General features: G+C 42.4%; 3 protein-coding genes across 9 annotated transcripts in view; 2 read left to right on the top strand and 1 right to left on the bottom strand.

The window, feature by feature from the left end:
• Positions 1-368: 368 nt before the first annotated feature.
• Positions 369-7,955, bottom strand: AURKA (aurora kinase A). 5 transcript variants are annotated; one of them, XM_026085106.1, is made up of 9 exons: positions 7,869-7,955; positions 7,168-7,226; positions 5,703-5,985; positions 5,021-5,120; positions 4,098-4,289; positions 2,990-3,128; positions 2,425-2,573; positions 1,746-1,920; positions 369-1,124 (listed from the first exon to the last, which is right to left on the bottom strand). In XM_026085106.1, the coding sequence occupies exons 2-9, from the start codon at positions 7,219-7,221 to the stop codon at positions 939-941; spliced, it is 1,278 nt and encodes a 425-aa protein (XP_025940891.1). In that variant the 5' UTR covers positions 7,222-7,226; positions 7,869-7,955; the 3' UTR covers positions 369-938. The 5 variants fall into 5 exon arrangements, with proteins under 5 accessions (XP_025940891.1, XP_025940978.1, XP_025941146.1 ...); XM_026085193.1 differs by lacking the exon at positions 7,869-7,955 and adding an exon at positions 7,703-7,752; XM_026085361.1 differs by lacking the exon at positions 7,869-7,955 and adding an exon at positions 7,563-7,579 and having other exon boundaries at positions 5,021-5,099.
• CSTF1 (cleavage stimulation factor subunit 1) lies at positions 7,891-17,470 on the top strand. Of its 2 annotated transcripts, XR_003256508.1 has the most exons (8): positions 7,891-8,951; positions 9,582-9,752; positions 10,522-10,717; positions 12,149-12,426; positions 13,197-13,394; positions 13,981-14,371; positions 14,763-14,991; positions 15,849-15,934. XR_003256508.1 is itself a non-coding variant. In XM_026084859.1 (7 exons), exons 1-7 carry the CDS (start codon positions 8,832-8,834, stop codon positions 16,106-16,108), a joined length of 1,614 nt encoding a protein of 537 aa, XP_025940644.1. In that variant the 5' UTR covers positions 7,896-8,831; the 3' UTR covers positions 16,109-17,470. The 2 variants fall into 2 exon arrangements, 1 of the variants encoding a protein (XP_025940644.1); XM_026084859.1 differs by lacking the exon at positions 14,763-14,991 and having other exon boundaries at positions 7,896-8,951; positions 15,849-17,470.
• Positions 17,471-20,263: 2,793 nt separating this feature from the next.
• CASS4 (Cas scaffold protein family member 4) overlaps positions 20,264-25,015 on the top strand; it is a 28,370-nt gene continuing 23,618 nt past the window's right edge. For both annotated transcript variants that reach the window (XM_026056670.1, XM_026056680.1), the window contains exon 1: positions 20,264-22,106. In XM_026056670.1, coding sequence (XP_025912455.1) covers positions 22,071-22,106 — 36 coding nt within the window. In that variant the 5' untranslated portion in view covers positions 20,264-22,070. The remainder of the gene's footprint in view (positions 22,107-25,015) is intronic.

Consider the following 25,015-nt stretch of genomic DNA (forward strand, 5'->3'; position numbering starts at 1 on the left):
TAACAATGCTTTCCTGACCTTTTTCTTTAAAGTGCTTCCAAACCCTGCATGGTGGCTCTTGTGCCTGAATAACTGCATAAAAACTAACAGAAGAATTGAGCCAGGTAAGTAGCCATGGCTGTGGTACTTCCCTTGATATCCTGTGTTTCAGCTGGATTCACCTTTAGATTAGAGAGTGACCAGAGCTACTTCAGCAATACCCACACTTTGAGGGAGAATATTGTTGGCTTACTTCTCAACACAGAGGGAGGTGAAGCATACTGTTACTTTGTGATCACAGATGAGTCTCAGAGGGTACTGTAGTCTGGGTTTAAAGTTAAGTGCGCAGAAGCAGGCAGATGAACTTGATACAAGTACACTAGTAACTCTTACAGTACTAGTGACAGTATATAAGAAGTCTTTATTTAAGGAGTTGAGTGCTCACATATAAGACAAAGATTAATAGAGACAAAACACACACATCATTTTAGGACACTTAAGAGAAATGCATTCACCTCACTCAGTTTCAGATTACACCACAGTTGTGATACCCTTAGCAGCCCAATAAGTTAGGAGGCAGGTATCTCTGGGATTTGTTATTGCACTGTTCAGTAAGCTAGAACCACAACTGCCTCTTACTATTGGAACAAGGAACCAATAATTAAGACAGACCACATCATAAGGGCCTTTGACAGCTTAATATTTAGCTTTACCCTTTATCAACATACCTGGCCCACATGTAATTGGATTTCAAGTATATTAAATATTCCACAACCTCCAGCTAAAGAGTCAAACAATTTTACATTGCTATTGCATTTTAAAATGACAACCAGCTCAAAGACTTATGTTCTCCTTCAACCACCCTTGGATTCCAAGGCCTGCTCTTTCTCTTGTAAGCATTACAGTAGTCACATTACAAGACTTGTCTCTCGTTGATCCARTGCAGTTACCCGTTACGACTATGTTCTTGATGTGGCAGCAACATCACTCTTTCTGCTGTTGGGCATCTTTGTAGAGTTTGCTGTAAGCCAGGGATGAACAAGTACATCCTTCAGGGGCAGCCGATGGAATGGGTTATGCTTTAGAAGCTTTGAAATTAAATCTCTCGCACCTTCTGTTACAAATGGAGGAAATCTGAATTCCACCTAAGAAAAGGAAATGACACTAAAGATGCAGAATTTCTTTGGTAATGACTAGAGAACTGAAGGGCTATAACTTTCTTCCTAGTTGTACTTGGGATGGTATGTCAGTCTTGTGGGCTATACACCTTAAACCTATTGAGATAAGGTAACTTCAGCATTATCTTAATAAAGCTTAACTTCCACAAGCATCAGAAAAGCTTGTAGCATTTTTTTTGTGCACTTTTGACACAAGACTAGTTTGCTGGAGCCTTTCTATGATATGAAACAGGAAAATTAAAGCTTGCATTTTTTAGTAACAGCCTGAATGTTAAATACTCATTTTATAAACCAGAAAAGGAAAGAGGTAGAGAGCCTACATGGAGAAGGCTAACTGCTTTATGAAAGAGATAGGAGTTCCGATGCAGGTAGAAACAGGGTGGAACCAAGGAAGTCAAGCAAGGTAACTTGAGGTCTTTTACAGTCATTCCATAGAGCAACTAAAGACAGTTTTAGGAATTTAGTTTTGTCAGTATCTCATTAAGCCATACTACAATTCTAGTTAACTGACATTTGTTAAGCTTGAATAATACAAGAGAGCTGAAGGGCCACAAAAATCAGCTAGTTCAAGTAAGTGATGGCACATACCTTGGAAATAGCTCTGTAGGTTTCCTGGTATGTGTCTGCTTCAAAAGGTGGTTTCCCTACTAGGAACTCATAGCATAGAACCCCCAAGCTCCAAATATCCACCTTTTCATCATGTGTTCTTCCCTCAATCATTTCAGGAGGCAGATAGTCAAGTGTCCCACAAAGAGTTGTTCTCCTGAAGAAGAATTTATGTTTCAATTTGTCATCATTTATTCTTTATGGCAATTAGTATCTGTTTCAAGAGCCAGATAGAAGCTAATGCTGGCAGCCACCTGTACTTCTGTGCAGTCTACTCTAAATAGATGCAGCACCACCATAATATTTGGTAAAGAAATCCCAGCAGTAACTTCTCCTTTAAACAGGAAAGAAAAAGAGCCACATCCCAGTCATTGCAGTCACACTCCTACACTTCTCTCTTCATCTCGCTGGCTAGGTGAGATACAGGCTTCCTTTCTGTCAGATGCAATTCAGACTTTGAGGAATAATCCTAAATATATTGCTAGGGCCCAAGTTCTTTACTGCAGTGGCCCTGTTTTAAAAATTAAAGGATGGGTGTTTTCCAGTAGTTTTACAAGTTCACATTTACCTCTGTTTCACAGCTATAGATGTGACAAGAAAGCTAGTGTTTTCACCACAGAAGTATTTCACTGCATAAGGTTTTTATGCATTACATTCTTACCTAGAAGATGGAGCATGCACTGACCATCCAAAGTCAGCAATTTTTAATTCTCCATTTGAGCCAAGCAGCAAGTTTTCTGGTTTGATGTCTCGGTGAATCACACTCTTTGAATGACAGTATGACAGGGCATCTGCTAGTTCTGTGATGTACTGTATTTAAGAAGAAAGCAAATTTTCAAGTACGAAGGCACTGTTACTCTAGCTTTGTTGGCTACAGCATAGTACCAATTATGTAATACCTGGAAAATGCTATTAATTTAAATTTGAGTAATTATCTTAAGCCCTTGAAGTCTAACAATACAGCATCCACTTGGAGTGACCAAGCACTTGAAGTGACCAAGCACTTGAAGCACTAGGCAACACTGAACATTCGGTTATGTTAATGCTGCAGAGTAATTTGTCTTCCCAATTTATTCCTAAATATATTACAAGTGCATGAGCAAATAAATATCTAGSGAATCTCRGCTTCATACAACTAAGGACAGAATTTCATCCAAAGAGCTAGCTCTATGCTGCAGGTATTCCAAATATGAAGAGCAGATGTTTAAGAAGCTAGAACAACCTACAGTAGCAGTTCTTTGCTCATCAAACTTGGTAAGCTTCTGAAGCTCTTTGTAGACTTCTCCACGAGGTGCATACTCTAGAATAAGGTAGACTCTTGTAACATCATGGAAGTAGCCRTATAGTCTGAGAATGTTGGGATGCCTGCAAGAAGATAGAAATATTCCTCTGAACAAAGTATTTGTATGTATTACTTGATTCTTAGTTATAGGAGACAGTACAGTGGGTTTCTTTTTAGTTTCACTGTGAGAAATAATTCATTTAGTGCGTATACTCAGCAGTTTTGCTGTGCATACTGTGGGCTGGCAAGATAATGAACTTCATTTCCCTTTCCTGCTTCCCCTGCTTTCAAGGAAGGTCAGCATTGGTCTTCAGCATCTTGCAAGTACTCCTCAGCAATCTAGGGCTTTTTGCCACACTATACGATCATGTGTTTATGCTCCACTCTGTGTTGCTAAGCATGGGAAACAAACCCAGCACTGTGGGGACCCTAGCATTAGCGTTCAGTGGGAGCATGAATTATTTCAGCTCACATATCCGTTACGAGAGCTTTAATAGCAGATAAGCGCTATTTATCATAGGAACAGTTTAGGCTTCCTCATGGCAAGAGGCCAGCCCAGAGTTATGCTCAAGAAGATATGCATTAGCTTATCTCTCTACAGCACCTGGAAAAGTAGATTGCCATTAGAAAGTGCCTGTTCCTATTGTGTTTGAATTTAAGTTTAAAAGCTTTAAATGATTTTGTGGAACACACTCAATTTGATCAGCAAATTAGGCTTGTTTTCTAGGAAGCCAAATACTAGAATCAAGCTTAGACTCCTGAGAAGTTGCAGAGTTACCCATATAAATGCAATAAGTAGGAATAGCAGTAAGGAAGATTTTTATTACTGTGGTTGCTTCAGAGCAAACTAGACAAAGGTAAGATTTACRCCCTTGTACAAGAAGGCAAGAATTTTAACTAGCAATTTAAAGTTTTGTTTGTTTGGTTTTTTGTTTTTATTAAATAGCCTTTGTCTTCAAAAGGTCACTGTATGTTACCAGGAACAAGCTTATTTTATGGTTTTTCTTTGGGCACAAGCGAGGCAAACAATGTAATTGTTTACTAAACTTTACCTAAGATGAGACTGTATTTCAACTTCTCTTCGTAGCTGATGTTCTACTCCAGCTTCCTCCAATTGTGTTTTAAATAGCACTTTCAGTGCAAGAATAAATTTACTCTGCTTTTCACGTGCCAGGTAGACATTTCCAAATTTTCCTTTCCCCAGAGGTCGACCAATTTCAAAGTCATCAAGAGACCACTGCCTTCTGCAAAGAGATACGTTAAAGTATCAGAAGCCATACAAAGTATCCAGCTGTATTCTGGGTTTTCATTAATAGTGTTCCTGTTCAATAGGATACTTCCTGACCTGAGCTAGATTTTAGTCTTTAAGAGAACACCACCAAGAGGACAAAACATGCACTGAGACTTCAGAARAGGAGCCTGAAAGCTGATCTCTTCCTTTCTAAAGCTTGCATGTAGAGATGCTAACATCAGCCACATGTTACTGCAAAAATCAAGACTGCATGTACCAGACCAGGCATATTTCAGTACAGTAAATACACAGGCACTTACTAGTGCATGTCAGAACTGTGTTTTAGAGCTAGCTATACTAAAAGTCTAATTCATCCCTAATCAGATTCCAACCTCTTGCACATATGAAGGAGGTGTATTTTCAGTTGTACATCTTGTGATTAGAATAGTGTTTATCAGAGTTCTCTCAAGGGAAGAGCCATTACTCATTTAGCAAAAAGCTTTTCTTTAAATTACAGGAAGTTCCAGTTCCTGAGGATTTTCAGGTCAAAGTAAGCTTTCCCAGAGTTTCATTAAGAAATGTTATAGCTTTAAAGTGTTTGAACACTGTTCTCAACAATCAAGGGCCTTGAGTACTTAACTACGGCTAACTTGCTTAGGCACAGCATGTAGTCCTAGAAGTTAAAAGAAAGCCTAATTCAATGGGGCTCCATTAGCTAGAACATTTAGGTACACAACAACTTACTTTTTTGTCTCTTCATTTTTCTTTTTAGTAGTCTCTTCATTTTTCTGTTTAGATGTGCTTTCTGCTTCAGGATTTTTTGCTATGTATAAGTAAGGGGAGACTTATGAAACAAATCCATGAGCACAGTACAAAAATGCATGTGGGGAACAAGTATAATCTCAGTGTAGTATCAGCACCAATTCTTAGATGGCATCCAGTGTTATTTAAAAAAAGTAAACTTACATTGCAAGGCAGCATAGCAGTTGAGTTATCACTGCTATCAAGATGGAATTCCAAGAAAGCTTTTTTAAATTAAGAGAAACATTTAGAAGCTTCCCCCTCCCCGCCACCATCAATATAGCACTCTATTATTCATGTTAATCTCTTTGGTACACAAGATTATGATGAATTAGTGCTAATTTCTTTAATTCACAATTGACTAATAAGTATCTGGAAGTCTTTCAAGAGCAAGAAACACCCATATTGGCTCTAAACACATAATCCTGGCAACAGAAAGACAGTGCAGCAACATCCAAGATCAAGTGTTACAATTCTGTTTCTGGGTGCAGCCAGATATTTCTGTACAGGACTCCCACATATCATTAAGCTCAGCTTCAGAATTTTTGCACTGTATTCTGCTTCATAGAATAGAAGCATCCTGAGTGTCACAGCCATTTAAAAACATATACATCTTCATAATTACCAGATACTGGAGCCTGCTGAGGTTTTTCATTGTTCTTGCTTGGAACCTGAGGCCTAGTAGTTGGTTGGACCAGAGATTTTGGTCGAGGCTGCTGCACTGTCTGGTTGTTAGACAGTTTTTGGTTTGACAGTGCAGATTTTTGTGACTGTACAGGAACTCGCTGGGCCAAGTTTGAAGGACACAGAACACGTTGTGCTTGAACTCCACTGCTTAGTAACCGGCTCTGAGCAGAATGCTGAGGCACAGGGACACGTTTCGGGCCATCCCCGATGGGATTTACAGTCTTCAAAAAGAAAACATGATATTTTAATTATAGAATAGCACACTATAACCTTTATGGCCCCGTTCAATAGACATTGATATGGGTTGGGCGCAGGGAGAAGGGAATGTAGCACACTAATGAGAGGTGCTAGGATGTTCCGATCTTATGCTTTAAGGATGAAGTTGACTTATAGAATGCTGACATTTTCTTGTGGACAGCACATTCACTTACAGCTAGTGGAAAATCTTCAAATAAGTCTGAAGAGTATCAGTCAACAGTAGTAAGACTGACAGACCCCTTTTTCAAAGTCTTATCACTTGCCTACCCTGCTTTCTTTTGAGTCATTGATCCCTTGAATGCTATGCATCTTAATTTGCCTTGCTCAACATAAGAGGAGTTCAGCATTTTTTTTCCAGTCAGCAAAAGCTAGAGGTAGTCAAGGCTTATACTTAAGAAGTTCTTAGCTCTTCTAGGAAACTTTGCTTAAAATTCAGTTCAAACATTGATAATTAGCTTCTCACATTTATTTTGACCCTCAAATGATACCTATGTAATAGTTTATACTTCTTTCTTCCCCTAGACATTACTTAGTCTTCTGGTTCAGTTCACTAAAAATGTACTGACAGCTTGATTAAAAAAAATATATATATATATGTAGTATGTATGCACATGTGTATGTATATATATTAGTTTTACTCATGCTAATTCTAAAGCCTTACCAAGGATCTTTTTGTTTCTGAATTAAAAGAATGAGAAAGTATTTGTGCATCTGTATGCAAAAATTATTCAGTCAGGGTTATCTTGAGCACTCTTCACATGGATATGCTAGTAGCAACATTGACACAGTACTTGTTTTTGGAAATCATATCTGGAATAAATTACCCACATGCACTTGCTGTCCAGTTAAAGGCTATTAGATTATAAGCAAGATACAAGGAGGATTTCTTAATTAGAGAATGACATATCAATACCAGCAAGAAGGCGAGCAAGCCTTGGGCAATGTTCCCCCCCCCCCCCAAAAAAAATAAAATAAAATAAAATAAGGTTGGGAATTGTTTCCTGTGAACAGGAATCGCTACTTCAAGAGAAGTTTCCTGTTTTTGCTATTTAGAACAGTTACCAATAATCACCATAAACAACTTTAAGCCTATAGCTCTTGTAGGAGCATGTAAAACAGGACAATCAACCCGGCAAGTTATTTACCTTAGTAGCATGGCTATGGTGTCCAGAATGGTTCTCTTTAGTATTCTTGTCCATGATGCCTGAGGAGAAGGGCACATATAGATTAGCCTATACGTGACGCACAATTAACACAAACCAGCTCCACAGACAACACTGCGTCTCGGATCTTTCCCTCTGAGGCTCCCCGCCTGCACCCCGCCGCCTCCTCGCAGGCCGGGCAGCCTCTGAGGCCGGGCCTGCGCTCCACGCCGCAGCGCCCTTGCCCCCGGCTCCTAGTCTGCGCTCGCCGCCTGCCTGCCTGCCTGCCTCTCTCCCTCCCTCCCTCCGGCCGGGCCCTGAAGACACCTCCCGCGGGCACGGCCCTCCGGGGCACGGTCCCGGGCCCCGTCCCGCCACAGTCCCGGGCGCCCGCTCACCCCCGGCCTCGGCTCCCTCCGGCCGCCAACACTGTTTGAATTCAAACCGCCCTCCCTTAAATACCCTTTAAACTACCGCCGCTTTCCATTGGCCCGTCTCCCGCCGCCCGCGCCCGCTGATTGGCTCCTTTTCAACCGACCCGCCCGCCCATTGGCTCGCCAAACGCTCCGCTCGTTGCGAGGCTGCGCCTCGTCGTGGTGAGACTCTGGGGCGCATGCGCAACGGCAGCCTGCTGCGTATCCCGCGTAGGGCCAACCCGCCCGCCCCCAAGGGCGGTGTTTGCGCTACATGCGTATTTTACGTACCGTCTCTCCGCCGCTGGCTCCTTCCGTACTCCAACTGCGTGGATCGGCGCCCCGTTTACACACTTTTCTCCGCAAAGTCTCTGCTTGGCCGGGTCTTCCGTTACGCAAATCGCGTACGTCCAGACCACCCACCTGTGGCAACGCTACAACTACCATCCCTTCCTCACAGCCATTGAGGCCTCAGAGCGTGCAGCCGGCTGTGGGGGGAAGGGCTTCAGGTTAGTCCTGCATCCTGTGAGGCACGAACCCGCTTCCCTCGCCTCCTCCACACACACACCCTCCGCCTTGGGCTGAGGGAGAGGCTGTGCTGCCACCTCGCGTGAAGCCGAGCGCGAGTGGGGCTCGGGGCCATTGTGTCCTGCCAGCGAGGTAGGTGCCACGGGTGGCAGCTCCCAGCCCGGAGGACCCGCAGGACAGGCAGAGGGGAGAAGCAGGCCTCTGTCTCGCACTGCCCAGACGTGCAGCCCAGGGCAGCGCTCCGCGTGCCGTGAGCTCTTGAGGATAAGTGCGAAGGGGACGCCCACCGCTGCACAGCCCGCGAGGTGACGCCTGGCCAGAGGTACCTTCACCAGCCCGCGGACACGTGTGAGGGGGACAAGCAGACCGTCGTGTTACACCAGTGGTGACGTGCAGTTGCTTGCAGCTTCCAAAGCCTGACAGGTATTTGAAGAGACACGGAGTGGCAGTGAAGGATCAGTGCAGTCTGTGAGGACAAGCGTAACAGGAGCTTGGGGCTGTTGTGTTGTCTCAGAGGCCAGCTGCCTACGTGGTCCCACTCACACCTGTGAGGAGGACCCCAGCCACTGAGTGGCAAGCGACAGCCAAAACTAGGTTGAGTACGTTGAGCCTCTGAAGAAGCGTGATTGAAGGCAACTCTAACTGGCTCTGCAGCGTTGAGAACGAGTGGAAAGGCGAGTCTGGTGTGTCGGCTTTTACAAGTGATACAGGATAGGTAAAAAGAAGATGTCAGGTCGTCGTGTCGCTGCAGCATGTGATAGACGACAGCTCCCACGGGGCATGGGTAGCATGGCATCCCCCCTCCTTGACCCACGTCCACTTCGACTACCGTTTCTTGAGGCTGACGTGAGTAGGACTTCTGGGAGGGTGGTGTTTGTACTCTTGGGACAGGCTCTCAGCCTGCTGAGAGCCCGTGAAGTGCGGCAGCGTGAGGTGCTTGTTACTGTGTTGCCTAAGTTGTAGAACTCATCAGAGAGCCCTGCAGCACAGAGCAGCAATGCCAGGAACTTTGGTTTTTTAGCCCCTGGGAATGTCCCCGTGCTTGGGATACTGGTGTCCCAGCAGAAGCAGCGTTTCGAAGCGTTGCAGCTGGGACAGTAAAGAATCCTGGCTCCCGGTCTGCTGAGTTGAGTCACCCTCCTGCCAAGACCCGCACTGAGCTCCAGTGGGCCCCCCCACGCAGGTCACCTGGGCTGCCCGGTCACCTAGGCCTGCCTCCCGCATCCCACCCCGGAACACCGCCGCGCCTTCTCCAGCCGGGGCGCTGCCCTCCCCGGGGGCGGGCCGCGCTCGACGCCGCCGAGGGGCCCGGCCGCCCGCCCGGCCAAGCCGTGCCCCCCGGCCGCCCCCCCGCCCCCCCCCAGGGCGCTCGGGGCGCGCTTGGCGCGTCACCGCTCACGTGACGGGGGGACCTGCCAGTGCCCGGGCGCGCGCGTGGTGTCACTGTCATGTGATGCTGCAATTCTCTCCTTCAAGAGTCGCCTCCAATCGATTTGCGGGCGCTCGATGCAGCAGCCTTCGCGGAGGAGCATTCTTCGGTCTCGGCCGCCGCCGCCACCTCCTCCCCTGCCGCCGCCGCCAATCGATGCGCTCAGGGCTCCGGTCGCCATTTTAGGGGGAGAGCGAGGGAGGCAGAAGGAAGGGTCGGTAGGTACCGGTGCTGCTCTGGGCGCTCCCTTGCTCTCGTCTCCGCTGCCTTGGCCGGGTTTCGCCCTCTGCAGCTCCCGCCCGAAGCTGCCTGTCCGCCCCCGGTGTCTGAAGCCTGCTCTCTGTGACCGCTGTGCTCCGGCTGAGCACTCTCCCCGCCCTCATTCAGTCCCTTTCCCCCACGCCCCCTCCCTCCCTGGTTATTGGTCCCCGAAACTGGTTATTGGTCTTATTACTCGGGGCTGGGAGAGGGTGCAGGGGAGGAAGAGGAGCATGTGCTGGGCGGGAGGAGGTGTGGAGAGGACGTGAGAGCCTCGGATGAAAGGGAGGGAACGGTCTGGGGCTGTGCGAGGGTGGTTAGCGTTTTGACTTCCCTGCACGTTTTCTGTTAATCGCCTTCCTGGCTCTGCGTGCCCGGGTCCACCTGTCTGCCGGCACTAGCAAGGCTAAATGAAAGATACTGACAGAATAATCTTGCTAAGTAATCCTGCCTTTTTTCACTAGATCATTTTCTTTATTGCTCCTTAATATGGTTCCCGTTCTATTTAATGGCAATATTTTAATTTCTGCAGCAAACAAGTGCAACAAGTTTCTTTCATTTTATAGCATTTTTCATTTCTCTGTTTAATACCGAATCTTACCTAAAATATGATAGCGTTAGCTATGGTCTTCTACTCAGAAGTTCAGCAGAAGGTCYTTTATGCTTTATTACAGTTGTTATATGTAACCCTCTTACCTGTGATTTTTCTTGTTTATTTGTTTATTTCAGGCCCCTCCAAGGCATTCCTTGCTCACAATGTATAGAACAAAAGTCAGCTTGAAAGATCGTCAGCAACTTTATAAACTAATCATTAGTCAGCTGTTATATGATGGGTACATAAATATTGCAAATGGTTTGATAAATGAGATAAAACCACAGTCAGTCTGTGCACCGTCTGAGCAACTGCTGCACCTAATTAAATTAGGTAAGCTAGAATAAAAAAATAACATAAAATTCCAGTTTCTAAATCCATAGTTTAAATCCATGTGAATTAAGACTTTAATGTTACTGAGAATACAAAGCTCATGTTTAGTGGTACTATAACATTTTTACATGTTTAGATACAGCCTTTGCCTCTGTGTTTTTTTGAGGTGCATTTCAGTTCTATGTTTCTTCTCTTAATATGCACTGAAAGCAAAAGAGATAAGTGAATGCTGTCAAAGTCTGTCTGTTTGAACTTCTGTAGCATGTAGGATTACCTGTCCAGGGTCCTGGGTGACTGACAGCCTTCTAAAAAGTATACTTCAGTAAACAGGATCATTGAGTCTACAGATGTGATAGAAATAGGTTGACCCACACAGTTCTCTATCAACAGTAGAAAATTTTTCAATATTACTCTCACTGAAAGAGTTGAAAAGGGAGTAAGCCCTTCTGTTGGCCATCCTTATTAGCCTTTATACGCTGGTCTGACAAAAACAAGCTTCACAGTCTAGGGCCTCAGCCAGGGTACAGTCTATTCTCTCTCTCTCTGAGAGTACATCTGTGCCATAGTATATAGTCAAAATACCTGAGCTGCTGTTAAAACAAAGTTATTGGAAGAGGCCTAGGCATAGCAGTATGTCCTCTGTGTATTGTAACTGAGCTGGTTCTGCTGCCTGAACTAGTTGAGTTCCAAGGGTATAAATATGTGAAGCTTTGTGTCTGTGTGAAATAAGAATAGTAGACTTGATTTGTAGATGAAAGCAATGAAAACTTTTCCATCACCTGTGATAGGTTGATGAGCACAGTTAGGCACATAGCTGAAAATTCTTGCAYCCTGCCTTATTACAAGTTCCAGGCCTGACCTGTCTTCATCCTGTAGATGCATGCTGGAAATCAAAAAGTTAAATCTGTAGGGTGGGTGTGAACAGGAGTAATCATTTTTATTAGCAATGCTAGGGTAGTTTGTGGGATGGGATTTTTTTTCCTCAATACAATAAAACAAAAATTAAAAGAATCAGTAAAAAATCTGATCTAAAACATTTTTAACTTTAAATCTCATGTAATAATAGCGTTGAGGTTTGTTTCTCCCTTCTGTAAAAAGCTTGCTATAGGTCTGTCCATGGCTTCCCAAAGTGATTGGTAGTGCATTTATCAGTACTTAGTATAATATGATATTTGCTGGGTATATTTCTAAGGTTAAAATTACAAAGCTATGTTCTGCTCTAGTGTAGCCAAATTACCTCTCGTTTCGCATGACAAGTGTTGCTGTATAACTTCGTATGTTCTGCTAGCTCAGCTTTGAATAGGAGGGCTCATCTCTTTTAATGTCTGACTCATATAGCTGTTAGAGAAATCTGTAGCACAGATCTGGCCACAGCCTATCTGTCTATGGGGAAAGTTAGCATACTTTAAGTACATTAACTTCTCTTTTCAGGAATGGAGAACGATGACAGTGCTGTTCAATATGCAATTGGACGGTCAGATACGGTAGCACCAGGCACAGGAATTGACTTAGAATTTGATGCAGATGTACAAACCATGTCTCCTGAGGCTTCTGAATATGAAACTTGTTATGTCACATCTCATAAAGGACCATGTCGTGTAGCTACGTATAGCAGAGATGGACAGTTAATAGCTACAGGATCTGCTGATGCCTCAATAAAAATTCTTGATACGGAGAGAATGTTGGCCAAAAGTGCTATGCCTATTGAGGTAAAATATCACTTGAATTATAGCCATGTGGTTAATTTTTTGAAGTATTGTCTCTATTTTATGCTGTGTCTGTGCCTTATGGTTGGCCCAGTGGGTTGGACCAAATGTCTGTCTTGCCATATTTCCTATTCCAATTCCTATACTTACTTCTAACAGTTGTTGATGATTGCTATCTTGTGTGAACACAGTTTATTTTTGAACTCACTTACATTTTTGACCTTTACAGCCTCCAGTGCCTGTGTGTTTCACAACTTACTGTTTCACAGAACTCATATTTGTTCATGTTCATTTTTCTCTAATAAAGTTATCGAGTAGCAATTTAAAGGTTTGGGGGAGGGGTTTTTTTTTTGGTTTGGGGTTTATTTTTGCTTAGACATATACCAAATTCTCAGCAGTATGCCATGTGAATAAAAGTTGCAGCTTTCCCCAGTTGGTACAGCTTCCTCTAATTCCCACGGCAATACAGTGCCTTGATTTGGACTGTTGAGGATGAAGGTGATGCTTAGTACCCTTGGACTGTGTTTTCTTGTGTCAGCTCTCTGCTATTGATACTGGTTTGGACAAGTCAATCTTTGTAAAGATACAGGGATGTTATTTGGTAATAATGTGTCATGGGCCTTCAAATAATTAAGACAATCACTATTGATTGTATGCCGAGTTATATGTCAGAAAGCTGTTTTTTGGCTGCTCAAGCATATACTAAAACTACATTTCCTGTCAGAAGTATGTTCTGCCTTCTAGGACTCTAACTTGTTGAATGTTCTTTGTAGGTCATGATGAATGAGACAGCACAGCAGAACATGGAAAATCACCCTGTTATTCGGACTCTGTATGATCATGTGGATGAAGTTACGTGTTTAGCTTTTCATCCAACAGAACAGATTCTAGCATCTGGTTCAAGGGACTACACACTTAAATTGTTTGACTATTCAAAACCTTCTGCAAAAAGAGCCTTCAAATATATACAGGTTAGATACAATAGTCCCATTCAGAGCAACCAAAGCTTGAATCTATAAGTACTGAGGTATCAGTGGCCGAATTGCATCTGATTTTTATATATGGCTAGGTAGGCAGGAGTATGCAATTACACAATTTACCGGCATTGTAGTAATTATATGTTAAGAGTTCATGCATAATAGATACCTATAGTCTTTAAAAATCTAGTGCCTGTTTAGTTTTTGTTACTCTAGACCTAATGTAATATTGATAGCTTTGAAGTCAATTATATTATCTTGGTTTTGGAGGGCAGTTTGGAATTATGTGGTGGTGGGGTTCAGGGTATGTGACTGGCTGACAAAACCTCCTCTCACAGTTATGTCATCCTTAAAATGAGTGGGCACTGCAAGCTGCTCAAGGACAAAAACTGTGATGCGCTTAAATGTTTTGTCTCATGTTGATACTCTGTGAAGCATTTTCTATTTTGTGAAAACATAACACATTATGCTAATGGATAATTTAACTTTTTTATAGCACTTTAACATCATTAGAATTAACCTTTTCTTGCAGATTTTTTTTTTCTTACTGATACTGATTATGTGTTTTTTGACCAAACAGGAGGCAGAGATGTTACGCTCGATCTCTTTTCATCCTTCTGGAGATTTCATACTTGTTGGTACCCAGCATCCTACCTTACGCCTTTATGATATCAATACTTTTCAGTGTTTTGTGTCTTGCAATCCTCAAGATCAGCATACTGATGCTATATGTTCAGTAAATTACAATGCAAGTGCAAATATGTACGTGACAGGAAGTAAGGATGGGTGCATCAAACTGTGGGATGGTGTTTCAAATCGCTGTATCACTACTTTTGAGAAGGCACATGATGGAGCTGAAGTCTGTTCTGCTATTTTTTCCAAAAATTCAAAGTATATCTTGTCAAGTGGAAAAGACTCTGTAGCTAAACTATGGGAGATATCCACTGGTCGAACGCTGGTCAAATATACAGGTATGTGGCAGGTGACCTTCAAAGTATCTTCTTTTTCAGGTTCTAACCAATGAGGGGGTGGTATTGTCAGAAGAATTAAGTCTTACTGCTGAAAAATAAATTGCGTCTAGAAGAGAAGCTGTGATTGTTGCATATCAGCCAGTGTCATAAACTGTTTAGTCTAGGTGGATTTACTTCATTGTTTTCAAARGAAACTTATCTTTTAAAAATAGGGAAAGTAAAAAAGGAACATGAATAGCCTGTAATGATTAGGGCATCTGTGCAAAGGGTTTTGTTCTCTAGGTTTTCTTCTGAAATGTGTTAGAAACAGTGATTATTAAAGCAAAGCAGCATCGTGGCTTTTCTTGCTTGTGATCATTTTGATTTTTGTCGTTGTTGTATTTATGGCTAGGCTAGGGGCACAGCTTCAACTGGAAGGGTCAAAAGTGGCCTAATCCACTTCTGGCTAGAATAGGCCACTTGCCTGAAGAGTACCCCAGACTGAGGGGGAATTGAACATGCCTTCAAACAGTTGTTTTAACCATTAGACTGTAGTGCAAAAGATGGGTCTGGTAAGCCATGGAAATATTCTGAAAAATGGCTACATCTGTATGTTTTTGGAGGATGCAGTTGTGTGCAAGGTAAGCATACTCAGAGCATGCTGACAATATGATACTTTGATCTCAGTGGGACTTAGAAGCGAGTGAAAGATATGAAAACTTTGCACATAATAGCAGCTGTGTGAATGAAGAAGCTATTGGGTTGAACAGTAGTGTGCTTAAATATTATTAGACACAGTGGTAGCAGATAAGATGAGAGCAGGTTGGAGTTTTGTATCTCAGCTTCTGGGACCAGTGTGTAGAGTACTTTATGTATACTAGCTGTGTTTTGCTCTCAACCAGCAGGGTGCAGCACCTCCTTAATAAACCTTGCAAAATGTCAGGTAGGATGGTGCTATGTTCCTTGCAAAAGAAATATCTACATATGAAACACAAATGCCAAAATTGGAGGGGTGTAGAGTGGAGGTATGACCAAGCTAGGTCATACAATGTGATACACACACATAAAAGAAACAAAAGTTGTCATTGACAGTGAGAATCTGTACATTCTACTAACAGTGGCCTTTCAAGTTAGTTACGGTTGCAAGCCTCATACAAAAAACGAATGTAAAACTGCTATTCAAGCAAAGTATTTGTGCTCAGACTGTGAATGGTGTGCCTTGATCTGCACAGTTGGAGTAGTTAAATCCCTTCTGTCCTCAATCTCTAAGAAATTCTAGAGTATACTATGTATATAACTACAAAACAATATGCATAATTGATTTGACTGTTCTATGCACAATTTGTATACTAACTGAGAAAATAAGTCTCTTTAGACTGTAGCAATTGGTATCTATGGGAGGTTTACTTTTAGGTCTTTGAAAATTTCCTGAAACTGATCCTACTTGGGTTCATATTTTACTGCACATATTTACTGAATCTTTTCATTATTTTCACAGGAGCTGGTTTGAGTGGACGACAAGTACACAGGACACAGGCTGTCTTCAACCATACAGAGGACTATGTGCTGCTTCCAGACGAAAGGACCATAAGTCTCTGCTGCTGGGATTCAAGAACTGCTGAACGGAGAAATCTTCTTTCTCTTGGGCACAACAGCATTGTCCGCTGTATTGTTCATTCTCCTACCAATCCTGGTTTCATGACTTGCAGTGATGACTACAGAGCTAGATTTTGGTACAGAAGGTCAACCACAGACTAAAGACAGCTTTATAAAACAGTGATTATCCAGACTCGTTATATCATCTTGTATTGATTGTACCGCCAACAGATGCCTAGATGAGAGCCATGCTGTGTCTGTTTTTTAATTCTGTCAAATGTGGCAGAAAAATATCAGAATACTGAGACTAAGTTTTTGCCCCACACTAATTTTTTTTATTAGTGTGTATGTGGCATTAATTTTTGTAAGTCATCTCTAATTGTACTCAARGGAGAGGAGGGGGGAATAAAATGATCCTTGCAAGAAGGATTAAACTTGTTCTCCTGTCTCTAAATCCTGTGAAAGATAATGTGACTAAATCTTGCTCAAACTGGGCAGAATGAGCCAGTTTTGCTCTGCATTGTATCTGTGCAATCCCACTGAAGTCTGTTTAAAGAATGGATTACACAAGTAACAGCAGAACTTGGCAAATACTTTAATGAAGCCTTAAGCTGCTTTCAGTTCTGACTTATGCTTTGTAAAGCTCTGTTTTGTATCTTTTTAGTCTGTTTTTTGTGGGGGTTTTGTTTTGTTTTTTAATTGGCCAAGTGGACCTTCAATTCTGAGCCAGTCTTGTGCCATAAAAATTTGAAACACAATTTTAAATTGTTTAGATGAATTCAAGAAATGGTGTTCTAGTTCTGATATTAAAGCTCAGACTTGAAATCTTGTCTTTCATTTGAATTTATCTTAACAAGTGTGACTTGAAAGGAAGCTCGTGGTATTTTCAAGGGATATCCACACTGCAACTGCAAAAGGCTTATGTGGCAGTGCTGCACCGTGTGAAGATGAGAATAATTTTGCCATGGAAACCTATAGTATCCCCTCAAAGAAATAAATTGTTGCGCGTATTGATTTTTGTGTATGTACCTCAGAAATGTCACTTCATTTTATTTAGAAATTTGTATTCTGTAGTTGCAATGTGTTACACAGCACTTGAATGACATTCTTTTTTTAGTTCAAAAAACAAAAAATTCAAATAATTCTACTTATTATTCCTAATAGTGCAAGTTTCCCAGACATCATATTCACCAGATTTACAGATTATTAAGATACTCTGTGCTTAAACCTTCTGTAAACTTGAAAATTCACTACTTCTTACAGATTATCTGGCCTGCGCAAAGCTTTAAATATGTTCTTTCAAGCATTCTGTCTGCAGCTCCAGTGATGCAGTACTCCTGGGCTTCACAGTTGGGAGGCTTTCTTTAGTCATAATCTCAGCACTTGCTTTCGTTAGGATTTCCAAATATTAGATTGTTCTTACTGTCAATTAACTTTCCATTACCACTGATGAAGTATCTTGTCAAGGGCTGAAGAGGGTACAGGTTTTGTCTGTATTTAAATAAAAATTACCTTAAAAAGTTATTTAATATATGAAGAAGGAWATGTATTAGTTTTCTTTTCTATATAACAAAGGGCAAGCGAATTAAATATCAGAAGGTTCTGTTTTGGGAATGTGGTATAGTTTGCTGAGTTGGTCTGTTGCATTGCATGTGAACATGTGAACCGGACATAACTTTAGATTTACGGTTTGGAATGTAGGGTGGGGTTTGTTTGTTTGTTTGTTTGAAACAGATAGGGAATGCAATTTGTGTTTTGTTTTGTTTTTTTAGTCTTAATTTCTTTTGCATAGCAATAACTTTTTTCTTAGGCTTAGCAATCTCCTTCCCTCCCTCTTTCCCCTGCTGTTCCTCTGCCACCACCACCCCCCTTCCTTGCCCCCAATTTTTAGAAATGTGGGAAGCAAGAGGTGGTGGTTTATGTGGCTTTTTTGGTGGAGGAGCAAGGAGAGCAGGGAGAACCAGGCTTTGTGGGAGGGAAAAGGGAAGTCCTGCCGCGCAGTTATTAATGCATGGTGAATTAGCTCAGTAACACCCGCCGTCTGGTAGAGTCAGCCTGCTAAATTGATGGCAGTGGTAATTTTTGCTAGGTTACTGATTTTTTTTTTTCCTTTTAATTCTGTTAAAGAAGTTGCCTGTAGGTAACTCATTTGCTGCTGGTGAATCTTGTCTATTTTAAAAATATAATTTGGGGGGGGTTTATTTATTAAACCACTGCTGTAGTTGATAAGGTAGCAAGCTGCTAGCTTTCACCTCATGCTTCCTTAGGTCTGTGGTCTTTTAGCTTGTAACATAAAAGCAGAGGTTTGTTCCTTAGGGCAAAAACATACTGAAGCAAACCCTTTTATTTCTTTTCGTATTGTGTATCATTTTGGTTGAGGCCAGGGGTTTGGGTTTGTGGGAGGGGGGGTTGTTCAGGGGAATAAAGACAGGAAAAAACTTACTCATCCTATATAAATAGATAATGCAATCAGGAGTAAAATACTTCTGGAGTGCGAAATGCCAGTGGCACTATGTGATGGCTGGAGGTGATTGATTTGGGATGAGAATGAGAAGGCAAGTTTGCTATATAAAAAGGCAGTGTTCAGAGTAAGCATGCTTTGGAAGTACTGTAAGAGGAGCTACTGCTGCATCTTGAAGAACACACCTAGTGTTCCTGTTAGATCTGCACTTGATTGAAGGGGGACATATCTCTCCACTGTACAAATTTGGAGGAATCTACATAGATGTTCTTTGTGTGATCAGACTTACTGGTCAGAGAAGCTTCACACCTGAAGCTGTGTTTGATGCTCTTGACATGTAGATGGCTACAAGTGTCACCAGTGTTTAGGGGAGAGTGGGATGCAGAAATCTGAGAGTAATGGAAGCAAGAAGGGGCTGCTGTTTTCCCTCTCTTATCTGCTGGCTATAAGGAAACTAGAAAACTGTGAAGCCATGTGTGAAGTCAAGAGAAAGCAGAGTATGCAGTTGTTGATTACTTTTTAGTGATTAATGTCCTTTTTCTTCCACTTGATGCTTTTGTAGTGGGTAGCTAGAATGTGATGGTATACTTCCAATTCAAACTAGAAGGCCTAAGGCTTGGTATAGGTTGTTCTTGTCAAGATACCTCTTTCAGGGGGATTTACTTACTTTGCTCACAGTAAAAAGTTACACTTCTACAATCCTTAGCATAGATATGATTCTGTCTTTAAGCAATACTATTTTAAGTGTTTTTGTTGCTGCAGAGAGGAAGAATGAAGTGCATGTAGCTGTAAGATATTTGTATTGATTGATTAAAATGTAGGTAGTTGCGTTAAGATGCTTTGCTTTTCACAGTAAGAATAAGAGATTTGCCAAGCTAGTTACCTTGCTCCATAGCTTAGGCAGGTAGTTCAAAAAATACTTCCCATCCTGCCTTTGAGCAGACACACTCAGAGGTAAAGTCCAGACAAACTGACCTGCACCTTCTCAGAAACACTATTTATTGTCACCCTTGTGCTATAAGCATCTGTTAAAATAGCCAAAAAAAAAAAAAAGCTCCAAAATTTGTTGTTGGTCTTAGGGTGAGTTTTGGAAAGGTCAAACAATAATGACTGTTTCTAATGCTCTTTCTAGTATTAGTAAGATAGTACAAGTCTCTGCTGAACTCATCACTGCTATGAGGCAGCTTTGATAGTGTCTTTGGATCATGGAACTTACTAACAGCCTCAGAACAGCTCTGTTTATCTTAAGAAAAACAAGAACAATCCAACGTTGCAACTACAGTACTGACCTTTCATGTGGTCTGTATTGGAATTGCTCTTCCTTGAAATATTCAAACTAGTGTTAAGCAAGCCTCAACCTTCTGGACTAATACAGCTGGTGAAGAGAGCATCTTTGCCACTCACTTGTCTGTGATAATAGCAAGCCTGGTAAACCTCTTTAGAGGAAGCGTCTTTTTCTGGGTGTTTTGGAAGCATGTTCTGTTCCCAAATCTGCATTTCCTCCCTGAGCAGTTCAGTGGGATTCTAAAGACGATTCCATGACATAGGGGAGGAAGGGATTTGAGGGTTGTGGGAAAGCTTTATCCTGTTCCTAATAAGTGTTCCTCAGTACTCTTAAGAGAATGAAGAGCATTATAGCATGGAGACAGCTGTCTCCTCAAGCTATGAGATGTGTGCGTATACCAAGTATACTTAGTTGCTAGGTGTACCTTTGGTTTTCAGATGTTCTGTTATTATGCCCTTCCAGAGTTGGAGGCTAATAACTTTGCAATTCTACTGTCTCAAGCTCTTTGTTCCTCAAAGCTTAAGGTCAGCTCTGTTTCCAGCTTAAAGAGGAAGCAAATGTGTAAACAAGCCTTTGTAAAACAGAACTCTTGCCCAAGACCATTAGCTGTCAAGGGCTTTGAACATCTGGCAAATGTTCACTACCCTTCTACAGAAGAGCAATCTTCCATTAGACAGCAGCTTTGACTCCACCGTGACGATGCTAGTTGAACAGCAGACATCTCTCTTCTGTCTTAATCTTACAGTTTTGACAAGCCTTCATTTTACAAAGGAACATCTTAGCACCCAGTCAGGGTCTCCTCTCTTTAGTCCTTCCGCATTACGGAAGGCAATTGTTGATTAGTAATTGTAGCCACCCAGCTGAGGAAACTAGGAAGCAAGGCTTGCCTGTATTCTGATGATGGGCTTTTTCAAGTGTGAAGACCTGAGGACGGGGAAACTTAAAAATGCCTGTCACTTTGCCTTCTTGGACCACTGGCTTGAAAGTAGTCAGAGAAACATCCCTAGATTTTGCCTATTCTTTGCACAGGGGTGGTTTGAAATTAGTCTCTACTGATCAGCTAAAAGTCCAGTGCACCCACTTGCCCTCCATCAGTTTTGCCATCTGTACCTCTTGGTAGCTATACTTTAGCAAGCTTCAGGATTTATCATCTCCACAGGAATGTTTCCTTCATCTGGCTAGAGGTCAGATGTATCCATCCAGCATGTAAACTCTCCTTGGCGCTACTCAAAAGAAACTATCATGGAAATGTGGTGAGGTAATTTGACAGGTAAAGCATTAGCTCAACAAACCATGCCCATCTAAAAGCAAAACAACTTTGGAGATAAATCATAATTAAAGTTTTGTATCTTTTTGGCCTTTGGGATTCTTTGACACACTGACTTGGCAGCCTTGTAACTGGCACACAGATCTAGCGAAGGCCTTTCCTAAATGGGCACTTGTGGAATTAGACTTGTTTGCCACCAGCTGAAACCAAACTTCAAACTTTCTACTTAAGAAGGGTACTGGTCTGCGACATACATTTTTCTCATTTCCTGGACACAGATGTCATCTTTCCACCAGAGCTGCCCTGGCATAATTTAAATCCTGGGAAAAAAAATAAATGCAATAAAGGGAAAATAAGATGATCGTAGTCCAGGTTAGGAAGTTTTGGCACGTGGCTGTGATGGACCCTTCAAGTGAGCTGCACCACAATTGCTCCACTCACGAGCCTAATGTTGCAAACAGCATTTACAGCCCACATCTAGTTTGCATGTGTTTAAGCCTTGATGCAGCTTGAAGGAGTCTTTCATAAAGAATTCAGCCCCAGATAATATGCAAGATTTCTGTTATTTCACAAAGCCCCTTCTTTGCATAACAAAAGATTGTATAGGGTGTTTTAAATGGTGAGACAGCTTTGAAAGACATGAAAAAATTTGGCTTAGAAATCTTGAATTAACATGATTGTGGCACTTCTTTCTATCAAGCATTGTGCAGCCCCTTGTGGTACATAGTATTCCTGTAGTCATTGCATTTCTAAAATAGGAAATACAGGAACATGTAGCGAAACAGAAGGGTGAGACTTCTGACTGATTAATTGCGACAAGTTGGTGACAGATCAAAAAAAATTCCACTTGCAGACAGACTTTCTTCTCAGTGCTGGATGCTATTAGGGTTTTTCTGGTTTGTTTTATTTTCTTTTTAATCTTTTGTCACAGAAACTGTCTTTTACGAGAATCTTTTGTACAACTTCCTAAATGCTTTTAAGGGTATAGCTGTCAGATGTGTTTTCTTGAGAAATAGTTCCTGACACACTGTGACTGTACAAAACCGAGGTCTCTTTACCCAGTGGTAGCTATGTGCATTGCTTAAAGCAACGCTGCTGGTGAACAACAACAATGGATAAAACCAGAAGAATCGACAGAACTGCAAAGGTATGTCTAGTTTTTGAGTACAGCATATAAATGGTTACAAAAAGTCCTGGTGCAGGTTTGATGTTTTGAATTCAAAATGATGCTTGGTGATACTGCAAATGTTTAGTATTCTAATTCTGAGATGGAAGGAGGGTTCATTAGGATGCTAACGTGCCTGATGTACCTCTGTGCTTTTTGTTGTGGCAAAATCATTAAGTGAAGGAAATGCCTTTTGGGGGAGGACTCTGAATAAAGCAGGATTCACAAATAGTAAACAGCTGTGAATAAACAAATTTGTGAAATAATAAACATGTACCTTCAAGGGWCCATCTGTCTTACTGCCATCCTGTAATAACATTTGATACGTGATTATATTGTCAGAGTGATAGTCAACATGACCTATTTGCACAATAGAGAATTTTCCTACATTAGAAGTAAAACAGCAGAATGTTTAAAGTACTGTTTTGTTTATTTTGAAAGATTGAAACTAGATTATAAGGTTTTTTTGAATTTATTCATTTATTCATATTGCATCTAATATAATTTTATATACATATATATATAAATTAACTTGCTGAAGCTGTAAGAGTCAGAGAATGCTGAAGTCTTGTCTCCTAATTCAGTGCTTTGTTTGTCCTACTGTCTGCAAGCTTAATAAGCAGTGTAATAGAATGATTCTTTTCGTCTTGGATTATCATCTCAATGTCTACTGTAAATAAACTGCTGGCTGGAATTTTGAAACAAAATATAGTGGAAAAAAAGTTTAGTCCCAGCTTGATGAGCCATTTGTTGCACTCAAATTTAAGAGGACAATTTTGCATGTTAAGCCATCAGAAACTGATGGAAAGCATTTTTTACCTCTCTTCCAGATAAAAGAGTTTCTATTTCTAGGTATGATATTTTCAGTTTTATTAAATGGCTTGCTGATGGCTAAATAAATTTAATGGTAGCAAGCTGATCTCCAGTTCTGCTCCGAGATCCTTAGGCACAGCTACATCACACCCGAAGTCAGGGGAAATAACAACTGAAAAAGTCAAGTTTCTTTCTACTATATCATTCATGAACTGTTTATAAGGTTCCCACTCTCCTAGCATCAGTATATTACTGTTTATTATAATAGCTGAACACTGTACTTAGCACACAAACACTAAGCATATGGTTTTTTATAGCATCTGGGCTTATTGAAGCACCAGGTACCAACCATCAGTAGCTTTACTATGACAGGTAACACTCTGCAGTTCTTGCTGTGCTCCAACTATTCCATCTTTGCAAGGTGAACTGCTTCTGAAAATGAGTTCAGCGTATGACTGCACCCAGAAAATGATGTTTGTTGTTGTTGTTGTTGTTGTTGTTGTTGTTGTGTATGTGCCAGTGACAGCCTGCACAGGAAACGTTGCATGCCTGGGTGCAATTGAAAGCACAGTTACAGAACAGGCACAGGAAACAGCTCTCTTACTGTTTGACAACATTTACTGTGCTGTTGCCAAAAGAAAAATAGGATCGTGTCCTAAGTACACATTAAGTTGATCTGAAGTTGGTCTCTTTTTCCCAAATGCCCAGCTTACATACTCTAGTCTTGTCCACAAACAAGGGATGAGCAGCAATGTGAGATGTGTTTCTGCGAGCCCTGCCTGCCCTTAGGAACACGTCTGCCTGGAGGCCCTTGGCGCTAAGACGCCCACAGCCACGCACCCAGCCTCCCTCCGCCTCCGATACCTGGCAGCAGTGTGTGTCTCAAAATAGGGTTTGCAACAGTTAATAGGTTGAGCAAGGAGTTACTTAAATAGCCAACAGGAAATGCCACAGAGAATAGTGAAGTCTCCGTCTTTCTGGGCCTCAAATACTTAATTTGGGGATATTCCCAGGGAAGCACTCAGCTGGAAGTGAACTCTGCCCATCTTTTCCCTGGGGAAATCTTAGAGGTGAAGCTAGCTCTGTCATGGGCAAAACAGACTTGACTCAAGGAATTTTTTTTAATTTATTATAGTATTTTTATAGTATAAAAAATTGTAGTATTATTATAGTTTATTGTCAGTTGACACAAACTTGTAATCACCGATTCAGGTATTGAGAAGAAAGAAAACATAAACAGTTGAGGAAACGCTTAAGTAAACACCTTTCCTCCCCCTTGCCCAGGCTCAGCTTAAGGCAAACGCTTCTCCTCCCCCAGTCCTAGTCTCAGCTTGCCTTATTTCCATCCCGTTACACTCAGTCCATCCCAGTTCCTCCAAGGAGGTGATGGGCAGCGCAGGAGGTCGGGGTCTCTGTCTGCCACTCCGCCRGGATTCATGCTGCTTTTCCTCCCCTCCTTCACGCTTCTTACTGTTGCTGCTCCAGCGAGGTTCCTCCATGGGCTGCAGTCTTGCTACTGGTGTCCCCAGCCTCAAGAGGGTCGCCCGCAGTCCCTCAGAGTATCCCCGTCCTGGCGAGGGTCGCCACGATCCCTCGGGGCGTCCCCATCCTGGCGAGGGTCACCACGATCCCTCGGGGCGTCCCCATACTGGCGAGGGTCACCACGATCCCTCGGGGCATCCCCATCCCGGCGAGGGTCACCACGATCCCTCGGGGCGTCCCCATCCTGGCGAGGGTCACCACGATCCCTCGGGGTGTCCCCATCCTGGCGAGGGTTGCCACGATCCCTTGGGCTGTCCCCATCCCGGCGAGGGTCGCCATGATCCCTTGGGCTGTCCCCATCCCGGCGAGAGCTGCCACGATCCCTCGGGGCGTCCCCATCCCGGCAAGGGTCGCCACAATCCCTCGGGGTGTCCCCATCCTGGCGAGGGTCACCACAATCCCTCGGGGCGTCCCCATCCTGGCGAGGGTCACCACGATCCCTTGGGGCGTCCCCATCCCGGCGAGGGCTGCCACGATCCCTCGGGCTGTCCCCATCCCGGCGAGGGTCGCCACGATCCCTCGGGGCGTCCCCATCC

The sequence above is a fragment of the Apteryx rowi genome, unplaced genomic scaffold (genome assembly GCF_003343035.1).
Source record: "Apteryx rowi isolate R43461 unplaced genomic scaffold, aptRow1 scaffold_0, whole genome shotgun sequence".
Lineage (NCBI taxonomy): Eukaryota > Metazoa > Chordata > Aves > Apterygiformes > Apterygidae > Apteryx > Apteryx rowi.

What these genes read in the sequence shown, in the direction of transcription:
- CSTF1 (XM_026084859.1), top strand. Translation starts at nt 8,832, where the DNA reads ATGTCAGGTCGTCGTGTCGCTGCAGCATGTGATAGACGACAGCTCCCA. An exon ending in GAGCCTTCAAATATATACAG is followed by an intron (nt 13,395 to 13,980) that starts GTTAGATACAAT and finishes TTGACCAAACAG; the next exon opens with GAGGCAGAGATGTTACGCTC. An exon ending in AACGCTGGTCAAATATACAG is followed by an intron (nt 14,372 to 15,848) that starts GTATGTGGCAGG and finishes TTATTTTCACAG; the next exon opens with GAGCTGGTTTGAGTGGACGA.